Genomic DNA, 22,269 nt, shown 5'->3' on the forward strand with positions numbered 1-22,269 from the left:
CTCCATCTAGTGCCACCTTTAAAGTAGTGAAACAAAATACATCCAAACAATTTCAATGAAGCAAAATACGTTTTTTTCCATGTTCATGATTGATCATTGAACACATGCAAATAAACAAAATACAATATTCATAGTTTTATACCAAGAACAGTCTACATCTAAGGTCCTTATGACACAAAACAACCTAATCAGTCTAGTGTGCAGGTCCTCCTGTATCACATCTAAAGCAGTCCAATAAAAGATGCATTGGTTCATTCAGTTAACTGAAGTGATGCCAGATCATTTTTTCTGATGGGGCATCCTCCTGCGGTCTTTGATGGCATTGCGTTTCCGTTTCTTGCTCAAGAAGTTCTCCAGCTTCCCACCCTTTTTCAGTTGACTGTACTTCTCAGCCAGTTCCAGTTTCTTCTTATCAGCTAAAGACAATAAATAAATAAATGGATTTACACTCAAGAATGTTTACGCTACCATAGTGTCAAAATATTATCCTGTCATCAGCCAGTGAGATTTTTTTCCAGTCATAAACATGTACCAAGACAAAAAGTAGTTTGGTGTTGAAAATGAATTAATTTACATTTCTTTAGGTAGAATGGTCTGTGCCCCTGTTGCACCAACTCTCTCTGTTTCCTCTTAAACTGAAGATCCTTCTGCCTATACTGCTCCTGTCTTTGCCTCCCACGCTCTTGGTTCTCCTGCACGCACACACACGCACACACGCACACACACACACACACACACACACAGATAACTACAACAGCACTGAAAGGAAAAAAAGAAAATTCCAGGTATAAAATGGTGGGCTTTTTATGTGGAATGCACACACCATCCTTTGAAGCAGATACTTCAGTTCTTCTCTTTTAATGTTCGACTTCACTTTCTTCATTTTTTTTTTCACCATCTAAAATAAAGTTCAACAGGAGTGACTGAATAACAGGAAACTTATAAATTTATCATATTATCAAGATTCTCAACACACCTCTGCTTCTCGCTGTCTGATTTCATTGATGAATTTGTAAGTTTGGTTGAACACTTCTGGTTTGAATTCCCCTGATAGGTCATCAAACCGTGGATCCCTCAAGATCTGTAAAAATGTGTTATACACAACCTAACATGCAGCATGTACGTCATTGCAAGATATACAGATTCAGGAACTTTAGTGTTAGAAGTTCAGTAACTTACTGTTTTCTTAACAGGCACTACTTTTCTGAGAAAAGGAACTGTCTTCTTGGCAGAAATCTCTTGGGGTCTGTAAAATATAAAAACATTACAAGTATCTCTTGTGAACAAAAAAACAGACATGCAAACTATTTTTATTACTGTTAAAGACATGACGTTTAACAGTGAGTATCCCAATACTTGTGTTTGTGGTTTGTGTCTTTGAGTAGCCTTAATAATCATTTCCATATTTTGTTTTATGAGTAGCCCTAATACCCGTGTTTGCAGATTGAGTAGCTCTTGATACCCGTTTGCTGATTGTCTTCAAGTAGCTCCAATACTTGTGTTTGCAGTTTGACTGAGTAGCTCTAATACCTTTTTACAGTGTGACTGATATCTGAATTTACATTGTGACTGAATAGCTGATAACTGCATTATAGTGACTATGAGTAGCTCCAATATCTGTATTTACAGTGTGACTGTGAGTAGTTCTGATATCTGTTTGCAGTGTGACTCTTGATACCTGTGTTTACTGAGTTGTTTCACCGTTTCCCCAGTCTGCCTGTTTTTCATTGTCCCATAAGCAATCTTTTTGTACGCCTTGGTGCCCATTTTGTTTTGCAGCTGCAGAACCTTCTCAAAGGACATCTCTGACAGGTCTGTTTATAAACACATAAATAACCCCATTTAGATTACACATCTCACAGATGTTAATACACAACCTCCTAAAAAGACCCATATCTGATATTCACAATTTACTAGTACTACTAACCTACACAGCATATTTAAGAGTTATACACAACGACTGAGCCGCTTTAACAGCTGGCTACCTTTTGTAAAGTCGTCCTTTGGGCATAACTCGTCACCGACTCCGTGTCCCCTCGCTGGTTTGGAGACGTTTTCATCTTCATCTGACCCACTCGTGTTACTACAGACCGCCTGGTGCCTTTCGCCAGTTACATCTTCATCGGAGACGCCTCCACTTATTTCGTCCTGTGGCGCTTGCAAAGAGACCTTTTGAGTCAATAAAGCGAAGTTCTTCTCCATCTCCGAGGCGTCCCCTTCATCGTCAGAGCCATTTTCCTCCACGTTTGACGCCCTTTTTGTTACGGGGCTTTTTATTTTTGACTTTTTAAAGGTCACTTCATGTGGGGACTCGGGACTCGGTTTGTGTTTCTGGGCGGTTTGTTTTTTCTCGGACGTCGATAAAGCCAAACATACAGACGGTCGTGGCATAGCTATATCTGAAATATTTATTTTAGATGTAACAACGGAGACAATCACACACAAAGCATTATAAGAAGCACACAGAGAGCCTTATAATGTCTTATATATATAACTATATATATATAACTATATATATATATATATATATATATTTGTCTTATGACTTTTGCTACCTCTCTAGCTAGTTAGCTGTATCTTCAGCAGAACCATTTCCGGGTTATTCTCGGCCAATATATTTAACATTTTTACTTAATTACATAAACGCATACCCGAACACATGCACGGCTCTCGCAGATAAAGTATTAGATAAAGCTAGAGATACTTACCCTTAAGAATTGTAGCTAACGCACATTAACAAAACACCTCTCGAAGACTGAAGCAGGCACACTCACATGGAGCACGTATGGACCATGTGCCCACTACCGCCCCCTGCGTGCCTTGCAGCACATTGCAACTTGATTGGACTGCGATCAGGGGGAATTTGACAGCACCCTGAACTACTTTTTTATGTTCCTCAAATCGTTCCTTAACGAATTTTTTGTCGTCGGGTACATTATCCTGCTGAGAGGTGCCACTGCCATTGGGGAATACCATTACATGAAGGTGTACTTGGTCTGCAATGATGTTTAGGCAGGTGGCATGCATCAAAGTAACATCCACATGAATGCCAGGGCCCAAGGTTTTTCCCAGGAGAACATTCCCCAGAGCATCACACTTCATCTGCCAGTTTGCCTTCTGCCCATGGTACGTCCTGGATCCATCTCTTCCTCAGGTAAGTAACGCACACGCTCCCAGCCATCCACATGATGTAAAAGAAAATGTGATCCATCAGACCATACTCCTTTCGTCCTGTGTGTCATGGTCCAGTTCTGATGCTCGTGTGTCCATTAGAGGTGTTTTTTGTTGGTAGACAGGGGTCAGCATGGGCACTCTGCGGCTGCACAGCCCCATACGCAACAAGCTGTGTAACTTGTGTGTTCTGACGTCTTTCTCCCAGAGCTAGAATTGACAGACAACTGCAGAAGCTCAGTTGTCTGTATGCTTTCCCATGTTTCCCACATATCAACTCCAAGAACTGACTGTTCACTTGCTGCCTAATATATCCCATCTCTGTAACAAGATAATTGATATCATTTACTTCACTTCTCAGTGGTTTTTAAGGCTTATCAGTGTATTGACATACAGAACCAGTCAAAAGTTTGGACACACTTGATTGAATGTATGTGTTTCATAGTCTTTTAAAGGCATTTTAATCTAATGGTTTATGCATTTTACATAAAAAAGCATATGCTTTAAATATAAATAGTGAAAGTACATTTATGTTTTATACTGTTTCAATCTGGTATATGTAGTCATACTTGTTTTCAATCTAGAGGCAAAAGATCCTAAATGACTTTAATAGTAGATTATTAAAGTTTTCTTGAGCTTGGTGTCTGTTCTATAGAATACAGCCCTCTTTTGGCTAAGAGGGCAGATAACTGCTTTGTACTATTATGGTAACACTGATTCCCACAGCAGTGTAAGTTTTACAATAGCTTATTCCAACATGGTGCACTGGACACCTGGTTCACATCAGACTGTGGCTGCAGCCAGAAAGTGTAAAAATTTCCTTGTTGCTGCTCTGTAAATATTTTGAGAAAAGTGTTCCAACAGACACAGTACCATGCATCTAGAAAGCATAAATGTTTAGGTACCATATGACTATTTTAGCTATAGAGTGAGAGCAGATTTTACTGTTACTTCTCAGCAACTTATAGTGCATCATTTATTAAAAATACCGTGTATCTGAGGTGAAGTTGCAATAATGAATATTCATCATATCACGAAACAAAATGAGTAGAGAGAAAGGGGTATGAGTGGGAAGGCACAGTTAAGAAAACAGAGAAAGGAAAATGTTCAGAACACCGGTGATGTGTGTTTGCTCTAAAAACATTACCTCACTCTCCATTTGTGAGTGAAAGCATGGGCCCCTGGGGAACAAGGCATGTTCTGCCCCACAGCCTCAGCTTTTTATATTGAGAGGAAGTTTTTACAGCCAGAGTTAATAGTCCTCTCCCTCTGCCTAAGCAACACAGTCAACGTTAATAGTCCTCTCCGTCTAACTAACCCAGCCAACGTTAACAGTCCTCTCCGTCTAACTAACCCAGCCAACGTTAACAGTCCTCTCCGTCTAACTAACCCAGCCAACGTTAACAGTCCTCTCCGTCTAACTAACCCAGCCAACGTTAACAGTCCTCTCCGTCTAACTAACCCAGCCAACATTAACAGTCCTCTCCGTCTAACGAACCCAGCCAACGTTAACAGTCCTCTCCGTCTAACTAACCCAGCCAACGTTAACAGTCCTCTCCGTCTAACTAACCCAGCCAACGTTAACAGTCCTCTCCGTCTAACTAACCCAGCCAACGTTAACAGTCCTCTCCGTCTAACTAACCCAGCCAACGTTAACAGTCCTCTCCGTCTAACTAACCCAGCCAACGTTAACAGTCCTCTCCGTCTAACTAACCCAGCCAACGTTAACAGTCCTCTCCGTCTAACTAACCCAGCCAACGTTAACAGTCCTCTCCGTCTAACTAACCCAGCCAACGTTAACAGTCCTCTCCGTCTAACTAACCCAGCCAACGTTAACAGTCCTCTCCGTCTAACTAACCCAGCCAACGTTAACAGTCCTCTCCGTCTAACTAACCCAGCCAACATTAACAGTCCTCTCCGTCTAACTAACCCAGCCAACATTAACAGTGCACTCCCTCTGCCTAACCAACTCAGCCAGAGTTAACAGAAGTCTCCCTCTACCCAACCCAGGACGGGACCGAGAGTGATGACCTCACTCTGCTTTAACAAAACTTTTTTTCTTTTTCCTTCTCTCTCTCTCTCTCTGCCCCCCTTCCCCACATCCCACTCTCTATTTCTGTGTCCTCCTCTCTTTCCTTCTCTCTGTCTTTTTGCGGACCAGCAAGCTCAGACTTTGCACTAGTTACTTTCCCTTTTTTTGTGGATTTATTTCCCTCTGCATGCTGTTGCTTGCTCAGTGGCAGACATCTCCTCGGCTCTGACTGGACTACATCTCTGTAGCATGTGTTTCTGCAATCAGTCAGTGCTGGACTAAAGTCACAGGTCACAACTGGCTAAGTGCGTCTCTCTAAATGATTGTCTTTTTCCTCTGAGGTAGGTGGTGTTTTTTGGGTTTTTTTTTGTCCTTGACTACCTAATGAGTACAATCTCTAAATAATCTGGAGACAAAAGAGCATCAGAAGGGACAATGAAGAAAATCCAGCCTTTCACCATTGGGACTAAACTGTCTGTCCCTAATGGAGCTAAATGTCACGACTGTGTGGACATCGTCCTTCCTGCTCCAGCTCTGGAAAGCAGAGACACGAATGACAGAATGTCACTTAGCCATGGACAGACAGAGTCCACGAAACATAATCCTACAGCTATTGAAGATGGATCTGAGGAGGAGAGGGACTCGGTCTCTCCAGCGGCTTCCTTGAGGTCCATCAGGAAAATCGCCATCTGTGGGATGACTGAGATGGAGCATGACTGTGCTGTCATAAATCTGACTAAATGCCCCAGCACATGTGAGCCTAACCAGAGGCAAAGCTCAGCTGAAAAACAAAAACACATTGAGAGGAAATTTGTTGACAAGTCCTTCCCACTATTAGAGGTAAGATATTATTTTTTAGATTTATATGGGAAACTCATATTTCTGTTGTTCTAATTCTTTCATTCTATAATTTTCTAATTCTGAGTTTTGCACTGTGGTTTGTAAAGCTCGTTCAGTGAACCATTAAAAACATTTTCCTTGTGAACTGCAGAACTGCAGAGCTTTTCCCTAGGACTGAAAAAACAGTATAAATACGGTGTATTGGCTCTCACTGGAAGTGGGAAAAATCTGGATTATTACATGCTTTGCATGCTGCACTTCCAGAGATGAGATCATAGCTCAGTCCCTCATTACGCACCCACAGCTCAGATGAACTGGTAATTTCCATACAAAAATAATCCACCACATGTTTCAAGAGCTAACGAAAGGATTTAGGGCACATTTTTCACAAGCATGGTAAAAAAGGTATATCAGGTATATAGGGAAGGGCATTAAGAGAATAAGATGCATTTAATATCTGTGGTCTGAAAATCCCTTATAAATCCATTTTGCTGCTCTAGAAATATCTGAAATGTTACTATTTCATTTAGCAGAAAGCATAGTTTGAGTGCTACAGGATTACTGTACCTTAACATGTATTTTAGGTTTGTTCACATATGACATCCATTGTAGAGGGTTTGATGTTTATCACCTGCATTGTGCGGTTTGTGTTGGCTTTAGCATGTGCACTCATTACAAACATAGACAACGGTAGAAATTAAAATAAGGCTTGCAACAAAAAGAGCCATTACTTTAGGATGAGATCAGTATTTGGCAGAGTACGCGTCCATAGGCTACAGGTGGGCCAAAGGGGTGTGGTTACCTCACTGTGCAGCACACGCAGAAAACATGAAGTCTCAGTGTCTTATACACAGATACACCATAAAAAAAACTGGCCAAGAAAGTTCATGTTTTGATGAAGACTCTTGTTTTAAATGAATGGTTTGGCATATCTTCTAATTATCAGCATTTACTAGTCTATTCTGTACAGTATGAACCAGAACAAAGGTGCACATTGCCAGAACCCACCAGCTGTCACATGGTTCAGATGCAGTACGATGCAGTACTGACAGATCTGTGCTGGCAGGATGATGTACTTGTGGTTGCTTTAGATGATCTAAGAGTTTTGGGGGAGATAAAAGAAACCCATCTGTCAATGAACAGCATGAGGTCATTGTTGCAGAATGTTTTTTCACTGCACAGTGATCAAAAACAGACAAGGAGCATTAATTATTAGATTACTGTTTAGAAATGTTACCCATGAAAAACATAACTCCTTTGTATGTTATATAAACAATGGTTAAATGCATTTTTACCAGAAAAGTGTCCTCAAAGAGGTGGCAGAGTAAGATATCGCCCCTGATGCTTGAACTCAAAACTCTCAAAATTTTGTTTGTTTTGATTTTGGCTTTATTTTGTTTAGACAGAACCATGGAGGAAGATGAAAAATCTTCAGTATGATTATGGAATCCCAGCATTCCCAATTGAGCACCCTGGTGATGCATCTATCAGCCAGGAGCGAGACCTCAAGGACTTTGAGAATTCACTCATACAACTGACGACAAGTCTTGACTTGAAGGTGAAAGGAACATCAGTTCACTGACATAGCATTCCTCAGCCTTCCTTAGTCTTCCTCAGTTTTCCTCAGTTTTCCACAGTCTTCCTCAGTGTTCCTCAGTCTTCCTGCAGTGTTCCTGTGTTTTCCTCAATCTTCCTCAGTGTTCCTCGGTCTTCCTCATTTTTCCTGCAGTGTTCCTGTGTCTTCCCCAGTCTTCCACAGTGTTATTCATGCAGAATTCTAACAGATGTAACAACTTTTCTGTTGAACCAGGATGATGCAGAGGGGGTTGTTCTAAAGAAGGCCACTGTGGTGGGAGAGTGCACTGACAAATCGTAAGACTTAAAATAGAGGGAATGTTTACAAAAGCTCAACTTATACTGATCAGATGATGATTATAGCAATAACAACAACAACAACAATAATAATAATAATAATAATAATAATTATTATTATTATTATTATTATTATTAACTATTTTGTTTTGTTATTGGGTCATAATAACTTGTCAGTGATTCTAGTTTACTCCTACAACAGATGGTTGAAGATCAGGACTATTTTCCAAGAGCAGCAGGAGCTTGTTCTGGCACTGGATGTATCAGCGTTTTATCATCACGCAGACGCCATCATAAACACCATTAATAGCAAGGTCAGGGAGACTGTTAGGACAACTCTTACCCTAGTCACACTGAGATGTATACCCTGACAAACTACCCTGTGTGATGTAATGGTTTAAGCTGCTCATTTTATTAGGTTTTTTTCATTGTATATCATTCATGTTTTTCAGAAGAGTAGTCTACATGCAACAAATCTCCAAAGTGGAGACAGGAAGGAGAATGAGATCAGAAAAATATCTAGTCAGATCAAGGTACATATATACATTACGAGATATTATTTATTTGTACATAAATTCTAATCTAGGAATGTGCGGATTTCAAAAGCACTTGATATGACAGTAGTCATATTGCTTATGTAATTTCACCTTCTCCTTCTGGCACCAGAACAGCAAATCACTGCTCCAACAAAAAGTAGTTTGTAGTTTTACCTTTGGGTCACATTTTGCTGTGTGTGTGTAACACATCAGCTCCAAATGAATTGTGTCATTTCCTTCCACAACAACCCTAACTCCCACACCCCCCCCCGCCAATGGACAACCCTGTTCTCAGATGCTGAACGAATCTGCAGCTTTGCTCTCCACCATCCACCCAGTCCTGGCCAGCCGAGTGGCACGCAAGCAGGCTGAGGTGAAGGAGAGCTGGGCTGTGGTCCAGGATGCTGTCGGGTAAGAGAGGGTCCCACCTTTCTACCTTAACAGGGGCAGATGTGGACACGCCGACCCCGCTGGGCTGTTTGCAGTTGCTTATGATTATTGGAAATTAGTGAATAGTTTTAAAGTAGAATTTTTTTTTTCCCTAGATAGCAATCTGTATGAATAAAATCTGTAAAATATGTCCAGACCTACACCCTACACTTCATGTACAGACCTACACCCTACACTTCATGTACAGACCTACTCTACACCTCATGTACACACCTACATCCTACACTTCATTTACAGACCTACAATCTACACCTCATGTACACACCTACACTCTATACCTCATGCACAGACCTACACCCTTCTCTGCTTTCAGCAGATTCATTCATCATTCCTTCTTAAGATGTCAACCTTTCCTGAAAGCATGTACTAATCTTTGAAATGGTGGGTGACCTCATTTTTTACCTATCCTGCCAACAACAGCAGGTTCCTTCCAACAAAACCATCACTGCACAGGTGTCAGGGTTAAGATCACACAGCACACATGACAAGCACACCTGTAAACTACCTGTAGTGTTTTAAAGATCGAGTCTTGAAGGAAGCTTTGGTCTGATCTGACATCTTTGTTCTGCATCCTGTCTGTGAAGGTTCTAATGTTTGACTCTTTATGTTTGATTTGTTTAGACTTAAAAATGTAAGATGCAGATGATAAATATTTGGTATTACTTACATCAGAAATGTCCTTTTCTTTCATAGCGGGTTAGGCAAGGGAGATGGTAACACTCAAATAACTGCAGCACAGAACTCTGCTGAGCCTGAACCTCATGGTGTAATGGAAAAACACGTCAAAGAGGAACAAAACCGTCTGCGAGGAGCTGAGGTTAGAATATTTCTCTACAAGAGATCCCTGTAAATCTTCACTTATTTTATTTATTAATATCTTATTTAATAATATTATTTAAATTGTTTAAAAAGTCCTGTTTCTTTAGATTTGCCCATCCCCCACCTTGGCAGCTAACCCAAAACATATTCAGATACAACAAGCACTACTATCATTGGACAACATGGAAATAACGAGCACTATTGTTATTGGATGACTTGGGAATAAGTGATGTTACAGATGCTACAGGGCAATATTGAAAAAGTACTGAAAAAGTTAACATTTTGATGTCTTTATGTGTAATGGTTTCAGGACCCATGGGTGTATAGAATGCTAAGTCTCACTGAAGAGCCCTCCTCAGAGAGCCCGGGTCCCCTGGCCGGACCGAACTGCCGCAGAACGAACAGTATCACTGAAAACTCAGAAAGGTGCAGATGGTGATCAACCTTGCTTTCATTTTCAGGTTCTGTTTAAAAAGTGTGAGGTTTGCTAAGAGCGTGTGTTTGCTCTACAGCAGGGACCAGCTGGGACTGCTGGACTGCTTAACCCCACAAAAGCCTTTCAGACAACCGTTAACCGAGTTCAGCACATCAGCTGACAGTGTTGTAAGTTTGTTTTGGTTTGTGATGGGAGAAATGCCAAACAGTCTAGCTGCATTTGTTCCTCATGTTGATTTACCATTTGTTACTCTGTTTCTCTTCCCTTCATTATAGTCCCAGTCATTGTTGGAAACCCACATATGTGTTCCACTTGGTGAGGATGAGGAGAGCTCAAAGCACTCACAGGAACACAGAAGCTCCGAGAATGAGGAGCTCCTAGGCCAGATGGAAGTACTTTGGGAGGGACTGAGGAAGAGATATGAGCTGGTGATAGCACCAGACCCAGCACACCCAGAACACCCAGCAGACAAGGAGTTTCATCTGACAGATGATGAGACAGCACAGATGTTTCTAGAACTCCCCTATGCAAACCATCCCCCAAAGAATGTGGAGGAGTGCAGATCTGGAATGCTTGAAAAGTTTCTCGAGCTTCTGGATCACAGGGTTAGTCTCGAGATGTATTAATTAAACTAAATGTTATAAATGATGATTTGAATTCTTGCTTTTGACCTTGATTTCAAACTAGTCTTGTTAAAATTTGGAGGAAACATGAAAACAACAATTTATTGACCATTTTATCACAAAAGTGTAACTACTGAATGGAAATAAATCTTAAATTGCACATCTACTTCACTCAGATTAGAGTGTATTATTTATTTAGATTAGTTAATAATTCAGTAATTATGAGACTTGTGTAAAAGCTTTCATTCAACTTGAAAAGCACTCACAGCACTGTGTTTTTTTAGGATTCTCCAGCTCTTCAGAATGGCTCTGGAATCTCTGAATGTAATGAGGCATTTCCGGGTGTGTCCGGTGATCTGAATAAATGTGTGTGTGCCCACAACCAAGGCCAATCAAATCAGGAGCTACTAAACCTGGTGTGGGATGAGATCCTTGTCTCCTACTTTGTTTAAAAACCTTAAAATATACAAACAACAAAGCAATTTCCCTGAATATGCATATAATTCGTAATGTAGTGACCCACTTGTTTTTTTTATTTTATTATTATGATGACAATCAAACTCATAAACAGGTATTGAGAGCATGTTGGTGTTGGTGTATAATGTCTCCTGAATGTTGTTTAGCAGCTGTCTACATTAACTCTACGCATGAACGAGCATCTCGCACACTGTGCTGAGCTCAGCATGGATATGCTGGACATGGAGGCTGACGTGTTCATACTTTGTGACCCAGAACATTGTGGAGTGGGATGTCTACAGGAACAGCAGGATGGTTTGGAGGTCAGTCTCTCTATATTACCTCTAGCTGCATCAACTCCAGTTAGGATATTTGGTGATTATCAAGAACTATTTGGTGAATACAGCTTTTATTTATGCAAATTCCAACATATTTTCATATTCTGTATATTAAGGAGGATGGCCACACATAACGCTCCATTTTGAAATATTACATTGCAAGTAAACAGAAGTGTCATATTGTAATTAATCTGTTCAACACAGCCACTATTTCCTGGTTCTTAAGCTCCTCCAAATGTGAAATGTGTCCTTATTAGGTTGACTATCTCCTCATTGAAAGGGAGGTGGAAGGCATGGAGATTTTGGTGAGGTCACTCCAGGTTCCTCTCGGAGACATGGATGAACTTCTCACAGGGGAAGTTCAGCCAGTCCTGCAAATCTGGGAAGAAGTGCGTCACAACATGGAAGAGAACAGAGAACGTCTGGCTAAATTCAACCAATTACGGGACTATTTTACCAGCTACCTGGAACTGATGTATGACAGATGCCACAGATATCAGTCACTATTATACACTACTTTAACACAATTTCTGTCAGAGAAGTACAGTACTCTGGACATCTGCCTGCTTTTCAGTGGACTTGCTATTAATCTGTGTGTGTGTGTGTGTGTGTGTGTATCTATATGTATGTGTGTGTGTGTGTGTGTGTGTGTGTGTGTGTGTGTGTGTGTGTGTGTGTGTATATGTGTGTGTTTTTGTGCATATGTATATGTGTGTGTTTTTGTGCATATGTATATGTGTGTTTATGCATATGTATGTGTGTGTGTGTGTGTATGTGTGTGTGTGTGTGTGTTTTTGCATATGTGCATATGTATATGTATGTGTGTGTGTTTGTGCATGTGTGTGTGTGTGTGTGTGTGTGTCTGTGTGTGTGTCTGTGTGTGTGTGTGTGTGTGTGCCATAGTGAATGGACAGAGAGCACCAGATCTGCCATCCTATCAGGCAGTACTGCTGATCAGTGGAAAGACATAGAGGTGCAGCAGATGAACAGTGGACTTGAACAGAAACTGCTGGAGTTTGATCAACTGGCTGCAGCTGGTCAGAGGCTAGAGGATGAAGGGAATTACCCAAAGGAGACTGTGAGTCGCTGGTCGTGTTTTATATTTTTGGTTTTTGGCTACTCAGCCAAGGATAATGATGTCATCATTATGCATTTTTCATTTTCAGATTAAGGAAAGGACTGAGGAGCTGAGGGGAATGTTGGGATGGATTCAGGCCAACTGGAAAACTCAGAGAGAGCAGCTTAGTCAAAAGAAGAACCTTTTTGTAAATATGGATCCACTGAAGAGAGAGGAGATGCAGAGTACTGCAATGGAACTTGGAATAAAGGTGGATTTCCCTGGGCTTGCGGTCCAGGAGTCCTACCCTGTCCACAGCTCTCTGAGCAGTAGCATTCGCCTCATCCTCAGCTCCGATGACCAGTCAGCATGTATTAGGCAAGTGTTTAAACCACCTTCACTTAGCAGCCGGGAAGAACATGCACAGCTGCTACCAGGAAGAAACAAGACACAATGTCAACAGTCATCAATCACTAACTCTGGAGGTCTGCAACTCTGCAATGAATCAGTCATCGGTCATAGCAAAGAACAGAAAAAGGATACAAACCCAGCATGCGTGCAGCAATCGCAAACAAATCCAGCACATGTACAACCATCGCAAACAAACCCTGCACACATGCAACCATCACAAACAAACCCAGCACATGTTCAGCAATCGCAAACAAACCCAGCACACGTGCAACCATCGCAAGACATTTTTCAGATGCAACAGTCAGATAGAACAGTCAATCAAACACTGAAGCAACAGTCACTTGGCAACATTCAGATACAAAGGCAACAATCACTATCCAATGAAGAATTGGAATGGCAACAGTCACCAAATATGATGCAAGTACAACACCACCAGTCACCAGGCAACATGATGCAAATACAACACCACCAGTCGCCAGGCAACCATTTGGAGTCACCAACAAACAACAAAGAGCAGAGAACAGAGCAGAAACACAGTGCAGAATCACCAGCTACTCGTCATGTTCAACGGCAGCAGCTGCCAAGAACTACTCCGATATATCATCAGTTATTAAACAACATACCAGAGTCTGGTGACTCAGAAATTCACTTAGCAGAGAAGAAACAATTGATAGGTAATGATGAAATATGTTTCGCATCACCCCAAAACTTGGATCAATTGCAGAACCATTTGTGTAAAAGTGGAAAAGAAAAGACATCTAGCAACTGTGGCCAACACAGTTCACAGCTTATTCTACAGTCACCCAAAACAAATCACATGAAGGACCAGCGGTTGTCTGGCAAAAAGCCACAGTCATCAAGCAACAACCAGACACAGCTGGCAGCTGAGGGAACCCACAGGGTACGTAGAGATACAAACAGAGTATGTTAAGCTTCACAAACATACCAAGATGAGATCAGAGATCACCCACATTCATACCTGGGTGTGTGTATCTTACTGGGGGTGTGTTTATCAGTGTCTGCATGCCACTGGGGGTGTGTATATCAGTGTCTGCATGCCACTGGGGGTGTGTATGTCAGTGTGTGCATGTTACTGGGGGTGTGTTTATCAGTGTCTGCATGCCACTGGTGATGTGTATGTCAGTGTGTGCATGTTATTCACTGCACAGTACATCCTGCCCCATGTGGTGGAAATATTTACTCAGACTCGAAATTCTTCAGTTTCCTCAAAGTTTCCTCAAGGTTTCCTCAGGGTTTCCATGGTACTGGCTGCTGTAAATACCTCCCAGTAGGGAGAGGAGCTCTGGCTCAACTGCAGTTTGAGCTGGAATGCAGCATGAGGTTCTCCATTGCCACACAAAAGGTGTATTCATTCGTCATATAATCCCATTAGTCAGAATCAAGCTGCTGCCACACCTGGGTACATGTTGTACACACACAGATAAATGGCAGATCATTTAAGTATGGCAACTAATTTAAGTATGGCATATAATTTCAGCTGCTGTATCGCTATGTTCGTCTCTGTACAACACTGTCTTAGCACTCACGTTTAACCACATAGTACAATGTTATTGATGCATACTTTTTACAGATTAATTTTTAGATTTTATGTTTTCAAATGTAGTTTCTACCTGCTGTACATGCATATCTTTATTACCCTGTACTATGTCTAATCCTCATTTAGATCATGGTATGTTTTAGAGCTGCACAACCAATATAGCAGTTTTACAACACAGAGTAAAGTGCTCCTTTTTATGTAATACATATCACAGCACTTTAAATTGCACTGTTAAAAGGGAACCCTTGGGTTTTTACATGCAGTCTATACATTCTAAATATCTTCACATTGAAGCATATATCTGCTCCATTTGCGCAGCTCTATGTGTGGACTGAATATCATATAGGTGTATCCGTATTTACATTGATCATATACCTTTATCTATATTTACATTTTTAGATCAGATATAGTTTGTGTCCTGTTTTATCCTACTGCGTTGTGTCTTTGTTGGCTAAAACTTCCCAAAAGGGATGCACAAGGTGGCATCTGATTGTCTTTGCTTTCCTGTCCTGCCCCAGGTAACCACATATCTGCATGTTACAGACGTTTCCAAACTCACAGACAGACCATCAGAGATGGAGGAAAGTGCAGCAGTGTCCCTACCGTCTTCATCTTTCTCACCCTGCTCTCAATCACCTTCATCTTCCTCATTCCCCCATCCAAGCTTGTATGGAGTAATATCCCCTCAGAGCTGTGAGACACCCAAGGCAGATTCTGTGGGCTTGGAACAACCAATGAGAACCAACCGCCGGAGACACATGACCCTCAGCATTATTCAGTGTGCCCATTGCAATACATCATCACACTGGTTCCGAGGGAGATGTAACACCTGGCCAGAAGGTAGAAAGAGGCATCCCATCAACACTGAACACCAGGGGTTTAAGAAAGAGGATTCATTTCGTGTGATATGTACAGAAGAACCATACCCAGATAATGCTTTGAGGGACAACTTGCTATCAAAAGTGGAGATACCCAGCAAACCAAACAATAACATGTGCCCTTATCTGTCCCTGGGGTCCACTCTCAGAGTTTCGCTACCCCAGGATGTCAAAGTGCTTTGCCATAGTGCTTCACATGTGCAGAGCCCTGTGAAGGGTGAATATTCTTCAGCCAGTTCAGGTGTAACCGACTCAAACAACCAACCTTCACTGGCAGGAGGCGCCGAGCCAAGTCTGATTCTGCAGCACACACCACAAGCACAGGTAGAGATGCAACCAGTTACTGATAATAATTCACTAATGCAACCAGACCATGAAGCATTTCATATGTTAGACAAAGTATTATTCAGTCCTATTTCTGAGAAAAAGGACCAACAACCTGACAAAACCCAACTAAGATCTCAAGCAGAATGTGAGAAGATGAGATCTGCTATGGAACATGGTCATTTGGAAGTTAAAGGAAAACACCAAGACTTTGAGCAACACACCAATGATGAACAATGCATTGAGTTAAAGGAACCTTTCACAGTGAGTGACCCCACAGCTAGCTCTTACAGTCTGCTTTGCAACTCTTCATCATACAAGCACAATTGCCTTAGTGTTCACACCAGGATCAAGGATCTGAATACGCATGTGTACCACATGTCCGGACACTTGCAGTGGAATTCTCAGACGAATTCTGTCTTGTTAGGAGTGAAAGGTCCAATCCAGCTGGCTGATTCAAGTCTGGGCTCAAGCAAGCTGAAGCGTGTAGTAGTTTGCGGAGAGAGAGAATGTGCAGTGTGCTGCTCTGCTCCAGATGAGGGGCTCGTGGCGTCCGCAGCAGCTGCGGAGACAGACAACATGGCCACAGTGCCGCGGTTTACTCACCAGCAGTTCCTGGAGGATGAGGAGGAACTGAAGGATATCTGGAAAGGAAAAACAGACGACATTGCATCAGGCTGGGACACTGGGAGAGGAACTGGCCACAAGACGGCTGTATCAGGTGTTTATAAGCAGTTGTGTGTTTTCATTCTTTTGTACTCTGTTATTGTAATGCTAGTTTAATAAGAGTGACTTTTTCTTGCATTTAAATTCTTTTGAATTAAGTAAAACAACAAGGCCATAAGGTCACATGGCATTTGTAAAAATGCCACTGGCTTGATTTAAACTGAAATGCAAACAAAATGTAATATACCAGTTTATGGTGAAATAGAAACTAGTATCTTATCTCAGATTTTTTTTTTATTTTTTATTTTTACAGGGTTTTCTGTGAGAAACGACAAAGGACCAGTGGCACTCTGACTCCATGGAATGGAACTCAAGATAATATTTCATACATCTGGCATATTACAGCCATATTACTTTAAAGTACATTTGTATAATTTATTTGTAGGCTTAGCATTTGTTAATAATGTTGCAAAGATTTTTTTTTTTTAAATCAAGATTTAAGGGGTTGTAAGCTGGTGTAAGACGACACTATATTTCAGTTTACACGAATTCATTATTTGTGCAGTTACACAACCTTGAGATCTGTTGTACAACAACTGTCACATATTTACAATATTCCCCAGAATCATCTAATCTAATCTCCAACTGCACACTAAACATAATCAGCATTTGCGTGAGTTTTTGCGTCAAAAACACGGCCGCTGCCTGTGAGCCACCATCAGATGGCGCACTCGCCGCACGACTGCGGTACACCGGCAGTATCGCAGGGAAAAGCAAAAAACCGGAAGAGAGGTGGATTTGCATCCGCTTATGTTGTGTTCCACCACTCCCATAACAGCTGATCTGGGGGTCAACGGGATTTAAAGTCAAGACTGCAAAATAATAATAATAATAAAAAAATAAATAAATCACTTCGCTATGAGAAGCGCTTGCGTGTTCAAATTTTACGGGTTTGCATAAGATGAAAATAAGCCCAGTGTCCATGTGTGTAGTGTTGGTAGTGGCACATTTCACTGGCCCAGTTTCACAATGATAGCAGCCCAGTGTCTTTTATTATACCACATTTAATGGAGCATGCCAAGTGTTTCGGTGTCATTAAATCATTATATTCTAAATATCCTAAACACTTTTCGCAATCTTTACACATAAACTATACTATTACACTGTATAATTTTTTTTTCTTTTCTTTTTTTTTTTGTCTACAACGACTTTACAATAGGTGATGTATAATAAAGGCAATCGTGTCTGGATATCGATCTGTGCGTTTAACGAAAATGACCGACAACGTAGCCAGCAAGTCCTTCAGGAAAGGTGGGGGTCTACCCACCCCACCCCAACCCAGACGTAACGGGGCGGGTTGTGTGTCGCTGCCGCTGTCAGAAACGCACCGAACGGCGGCGGTGTGCCGAGCCTCCACCACCCCACATCCCCCAAAATAAAAAGCCAACCAGGAATCTTGGATTGCACCCGATTATTTACTGGATACGGTGGGATCTTCGCCTGGTGCCTGTCGAGGTAAGGGTTTAGGGGTCGAGGGGTTTTAGGGGGTGATCTTCACTTGAAGCCAGACAATGAAAGTAACTTTCCTCCGCGTTGTAGCTGTGAGCTGTTTCCTCCCGATGGCCGAGTGCAGACACGACCACTGTCCTGGTGCGTAAATGTGATCGCTCCTCTGCCTTGGGCTCACTGAACCCAGACAAAAGCAAAGCATCAAAATCCCCTCCGGCCTCGGATTATCTCTGAGTGAAGCCCCTTTCAGTTTGGACAGATATTTTTGCAGTGCGCTTGCGGTTCTGTTCGGGCGATAATGACCCGGTCGGAGGTGCACAGGAGCGGGTTTGAGACGCGAGTAGTTCAGAGCCGAAGTTGTGCATCGTCTGCTGTTGAATGGGATGTTTGGAATATGGGAAACATGTTTATTTCGTTTCGTATATACGAATATTTTTCCCCCCCAGTCTGTAAACTGACGCTTTCTAGTATTGTTTGGAGCTTGTAAACTGGTTTAGGCTCAATTAATATTTGTTTTTTGTTTTTTTAACATTGCCTAAAACTGATCCATTGAAGAGGTTGCAAGACTTGTTTATCACTTCTCTTAAGACGAGAGATCAATGCAGGAGGCTGTAATGACTGTCTTTTTATTTTTTATTTTTTTAATTGAGAAACCAGTATCTACAATCGTGTGAGATTTAGCATTTATTGAAAATCTCCTCTTGACACCACTTTCCTTGGCTGATTAATTCTTGTTCAGGACAAGCTCTGAACAGGCCTACTCATTACATAAAATCATTGAAAACTTTGGCTGTTTATAAAGATTTTTAATTTTTTATTGGAAAATATTTGTTTGAGTGGTAACCTTGAGGGAAAGAGTTTGCCTGTCTCATCTCGCAGTGTACCTGGCCAAATGTAAGGTTATTGTATCTGTGAATGTGTTTTGTTGTTCTTGTTTGTTTGTTTGTTTGTTTGTTTGTTTGGGGGTGTGGGGGCAGAATTGCACTGATCCTTTTGTTTCCACTGCTGGTGTGCCAGTAAACAGCACTCTAAGCCTTTAGCTATAACTGATCGTCAGCATGACAAATTCCATTATAAGGATATGGGTAATCATAAGGCTCATCATTATGGATGGCTGAGATGCTTCTTTCTAAAATTGCGTATCATGCAATTATATTCAACACAGGAATAAATATCACTCCTATACCTGCATCTAGAGAAAAGATACAGAAATGAACACAGCCAAGCAAGTGACAGGAAAACATGCTGCCAGTTCGGCTTCACGTCAGAATCACCTACTGTATGACAGGTGTCTCTTCTGTAGCCCTACTGCTGCAGAGAAAGAGGACGCGTGCGCTCCTCATGGCTTTCACAGGGGCGGTGAAATTTAGGCAAAATGAGAAATGATTTGTTCAGTGACTGCTGCTTTGAAATCAGCAGCCAGGGCAGAGGCAAGTGTCTAAGACACTGTAAGGTGCTTGTACATCCTAAATCGTCACATGGGTTTCCGTTTAGGAGTTAATGGGTTTCCGTTTAGGAGTTAATGTTGGAACCAAAACAAAGTCAAGCTTGTGTTGGAACAGAGCAACTGGAAAGATTATTTTAATGTTAGGAGAAGTGGTTGTGTCGAATGGTAAACATGTCTTTTCATGTTGATTTAATGTTGCTCTGTTTCAAAATTTAATTATTAACTGAATGAATTGAAAGAAAAAAGTGATCAGGTTTGACTCAGTTTACAAATGCTGTCTGATTAACTGAAAGCCACTGATTCATGGTGTGTGTGTGTGTGTGTGTGTGTGTGTGTGTGTGTGTGTGTGTGTGTGTGTGTGTGTGTGTGTGTGTGTGTGTGTGAGTGCGCACATGTGTAGGCCTCAAGGAAAGGCAAGTTTATTTAGATACCACTTTTCATACACTGTAGCAGTTCAGAGTGCTTCACATAAGTGTTTCTACATAGATTAAACGATTGATTCAAAATAGAAAAGACAAATTTAAAAACCACTTACTGGTGAATAACATTTAATTATTCCAATACAACTGCACCCATCGAAGGTTGGGACATATCACACAGAACGGGAACAGTCAGTTCTTGAAGTTGATGTGTTGGAAGCAGGAAAAATGTGGAAAGTACCTGAGTGAGTTTGACAGGGGTCAGATTGTGATGGCTGGATGAGAGAACATCTCCAAAATGGCAGGTCTGATGTGGTGTCCCAGTGCACAGTGGTTAGTACCTACCAAAGGTGGCCCAAGGAAGGACAACCAGTGACCCAGCGACAGGGTCATAGGAGCCCAAGGGCCACTCATATGCATGCAGAGTGAAGGATTGTCTGACTGGTCTGATCCCACAGAACAGTTACTATAGTACAAGTTGCTGAAAATGTTGATGCTGGGTGTGACAGCTTGGGGTTGTGTAGGTGCAGACCAGTAAGAGTACCTATGCTGACTCCTGTCAAAAGGCAAAAACACCTCTAATGGGCACGTGAGCATCAGAACTGGACCTTGGAGCAATGGAAGAAGGTGGCCTGGTCTGCTGGATCACATTTTGCTTTACATCATATGGTGGGATGGCTGATTGTGCACAGCCGTCCCACAACTCTGTCTTGGTAAAGCTCTACTGAGAATAGTCTGTTACCCAAATATTAAATGATGACCTGCCTCTTTAAATTGCTCAATTTTTTTACATTTCATTTGTAGATTTGAGTGTTTTATAATTAGAAAATTGCTTTTAACTGTTGGATAACTGTAGGCTTCCCCCTGCTGCTTTTCCAGCTTTAGGGCAGTTTAAGAGTCACACTTTCCAGATGTGTGACAGTGGACAATTAGAGGCCCTTTAGGCCATTGTTCCGACTTACCTCTCAAACACACTACCATACTCTCACACACACCGTCATACTCTTAGGTGTACTTGATAGTGAATGCGAGAGGGTTTGATGGTCACGTTTTCTGTTTGGCCTAGACCGTTGTCGTTTAAATGAACAGTTTCTCATTCACTATTAAACTCTTCTGCATTCACTATCAAAGTCTCTCATTCCCTATCAGTGATGACATATGTGAGAGAGTATGGTGGTGAGTGTGAGAGTAACATGGGGTGTGTGAGAGGTAGGTTTGAAAAATGGCCTAAAGTGCCCCTAACCCCAACCCCCAAACACCTTAACTCTAACACCATAAAGCTCTCATAATCTCATAATCTTTTGGTTTGGAAGGTTTATGTGGCCTTTAGATTATCAGACAGAGAGGAAACAAACCTAGAGGTGAATTGTTTGCACTAGCAGATAAATTTCCTCTTGCTGCAAGCGATGGCAGACATTCCTCATATTGACTCTATGGGCATTTACCTGGACTTTGGACATCCAGGCTAATTCAATTTGAGGTCTTTTTGTCCAAGGCTGTTCTTATTCATTTCTGTGTAGCAATGTATGTGTAGTCAATGTCAGTTTGGTGTTTGGTTTATTTCCACCTTACAAATTAATTCTGGGCTCCTCCTGTTGGTGTGTTTGTGCGTGTTTGTATTTGTTTCCAGGGGAGAATTCTATGCTTTAAAAATCTGCTCAATGTATTTCTTGTTCCCTAGAAGTAGTTTTTAGTGTCTATGTCCATGAGCAGGTTACCTGCATTGTTTACATAATACAGAGAAGATGAAAAGGAAATCAGTCCTGATCTGTTTAAAGTTCCTCAAAGCAAGTTAGAGTGATGAAGAACACCTTGGGGAATGCTCTAAAAATGCCATTTTTCTGTAGAATAAACCTCAGTCCAAGGTAGTACTAGTTTTCTTCATGAGAAAGTATTCAATTTCTTTATCATTTACCTAAAATCTAATGCTGAATGTCCTAATTTGTTTTGGCCATTTGAGTCCAGAAACAGAATTAGTCATGTTTGACTCGTTCGTGTCATTAGTCCCTTGTATGTCCATTTTCCCCCTCTATTTCTTGTTAGGAAATTAAAACTTTTTCAAAGTTAGCTGAACTTTGTCAAAATGGAATTTTATGGATACTGTACCTTTTCCTAAGACACCGGGTTCTTATGCATTCCGCACTATATTTTACATTCTTATGTGGCTAATAATAAATGAACACTACAATGTACTAATTGGCATTACGCAACTTGAACCACTAGGGATATTCTGGAAATTATTCCTAAAGAAAAATGGTTTTACAAATTCCACGTTGTAACGTTTAAGTGCTAGGTAATAAGCTTTAACGTGTAGTCATCACTCATGAATGAGTGATGCGTGCGAGGTCTTTTTCTCTCAGTGGCCAGCTACGGAGCTGCATGGACATAGGATTAACCAGGCCCATCTGCTGCCCGTGGAACTGGTCG

The 22,269-nt window shown here is 41.4% G+C and overlaps 3 protein-coding genes across 8 annotated transcripts in view; 2 read left to right on the top strand and 1 right to left on the bottom strand.

Annotated features, from left to right (window-relative positions):
* Positions 1 to 50: 50 nt before the first annotated feature.
* Positions 51 to 2,820, bottom strand: rrp36 (ribosomal RNA processing 36). Its single transcript, XM_026997015.3, has 8 exons — positions 2,709 to 2,820; positions 1,986 to 2,399; positions 1,679 to 1,814; positions 1,180 to 1,246; positions 977 to 1,081; positions 824 to 898; positions 575 to 692; positions 51 to 416 (listed from the first exon to the last, which is right to left on the bottom strand). The coding sequence occupies exons 2-8, from the start codon at positions 2,389 to 2,391 to the stop codon at positions 280 to 282; spliced, it is 1,044 nt and encodes a 347-aa protein (XP_026852816.2). The 5' UTR covers positions 2,392 to 2,399; positions 2,709 to 2,820; the 3' UTR covers positions 51 to 279.
* A 981-nt stretch (positions 2,821 to 3,801) lies between these two features.
* si:dkey-238i5.2 (uncharacterized) lies at positions 3,802 to 17,378 on the top strand. The gene is made up of 17 exons (XM_026996605.3): positions 3,802 to 6,043; positions 7,446 to 7,601; positions 7,854 to 7,915; positions 8,118 to 8,229; positions 8,368 to 8,448; positions 8,747 to 8,862; positions 9,595 to 9,718; positions 10,031 to 10,146; positions 10,233 to 10,323; positions 10,432 to 10,761; positions 11,064 to 11,195; positions 11,403 to 11,558; positions 11,831 to 12,048; positions 12,477 to 12,651; positions 12,740 to 13,942; positions 15,118 to 16,522; positions 16,781 to 17,378. Exons 1-17 carry the CDS (start codon positions 5,639 to 5,641, stop codon positions 16,819 to 16,821), a joined length of 4,923 nt encoding a protein of 1,640 aa, XP_026852406.2. The 5' UTR covers positions 3,802 to 5,638; the 3' UTR covers positions 16,822 to 17,378.
* A 315-nt stretch (positions 17,379 to 17,693) lies between these two features.
* sipa1l2 (signal-induced proliferation-associated 1 like 2) overlaps positions 17,694 to 22,269 on the top strand; it is a 54,840-nt gene continuing 50,264 nt past the window's right edge. For 5 of the 6 annotated variants that reach the window (XM_026996572.3, XM_026996563.3, XM_026996586.3 and 2 more), the window contains exon 1: positions 17,694 to 17,982. The gene's annotated coding sequence lies outside the window, so the exon portion shown is untranslated. The remainder of the gene's footprint in view (positions 17,983 to 22,269) is intronic. The other variant, XM_026996595.3, reaches the window with a different exon arrangement.

Source organism: Electrophorus electricus, chromosome 26 (genome assembly GCF_041902795.1).
Source record: "Electrophorus electricus isolate QZ-2024a chromosome 26, ASM4190279v1, whole genome shotgun sequence".
Classification (NCBI taxonomy): domain Eukaryota; kingdom Metazoa; phylum Chordata; class Actinopteri; order Gymnotiformes; family Gymnotidae; genus Electrophorus; species Electrophorus electricus.

What these genes read in the sequence shown, in the direction of transcription:
- rrp36 (XM_026997015.3), bottom strand. Translation starts at nt 2,391, where the DNA reads ATGCCACGACCGTCTGTATGTTTGGCTTTATCGACGTCCGAGAAAAAA. An exon ending in AAACAACTCAGTAAACACAG is followed by an intron (nt 1,247 to 1,678) that starts GTATCAAGAGTC and finishes TATATTTTACAG; the next exon opens with ACCCCAAGAGATTTCTGCCA. An exon ending in TAGTGCCTGTTAAGAAAACA is followed by an intron (nt 1,082 to 1,179) that starts GTAAGTTACTGA and finishes ACATTTTTACAG; the next exon opens with ATCTTGAGGGATCCACGGTT.
- si:dkey-238i5.2 (XM_026996605.3), top strand. Translation starts at nt 5,639, where the DNA reads ATGAAGAAAATCCAGCCTTTCACCATTGGGACTAAACTGTCTGTCCCT. An exon ending in CGACAAGTCTTGACTTGAAG is followed by an intron (nt 7,602 to 7,853) that starts GTGAAAGGAACA and finishes CTGTTGAACCAG; the next exon opens with GATGATGCAGAGGGGGTTGT. An exon ending in ATCAGGAGCTACTAAACCTG is followed by an intron (nt 11,196 to 11,402) that starts GTGTGGGATGAG and finishes AATGTTGTTTAG; the next exon opens with CAGCTGTCTACATTAACTCT.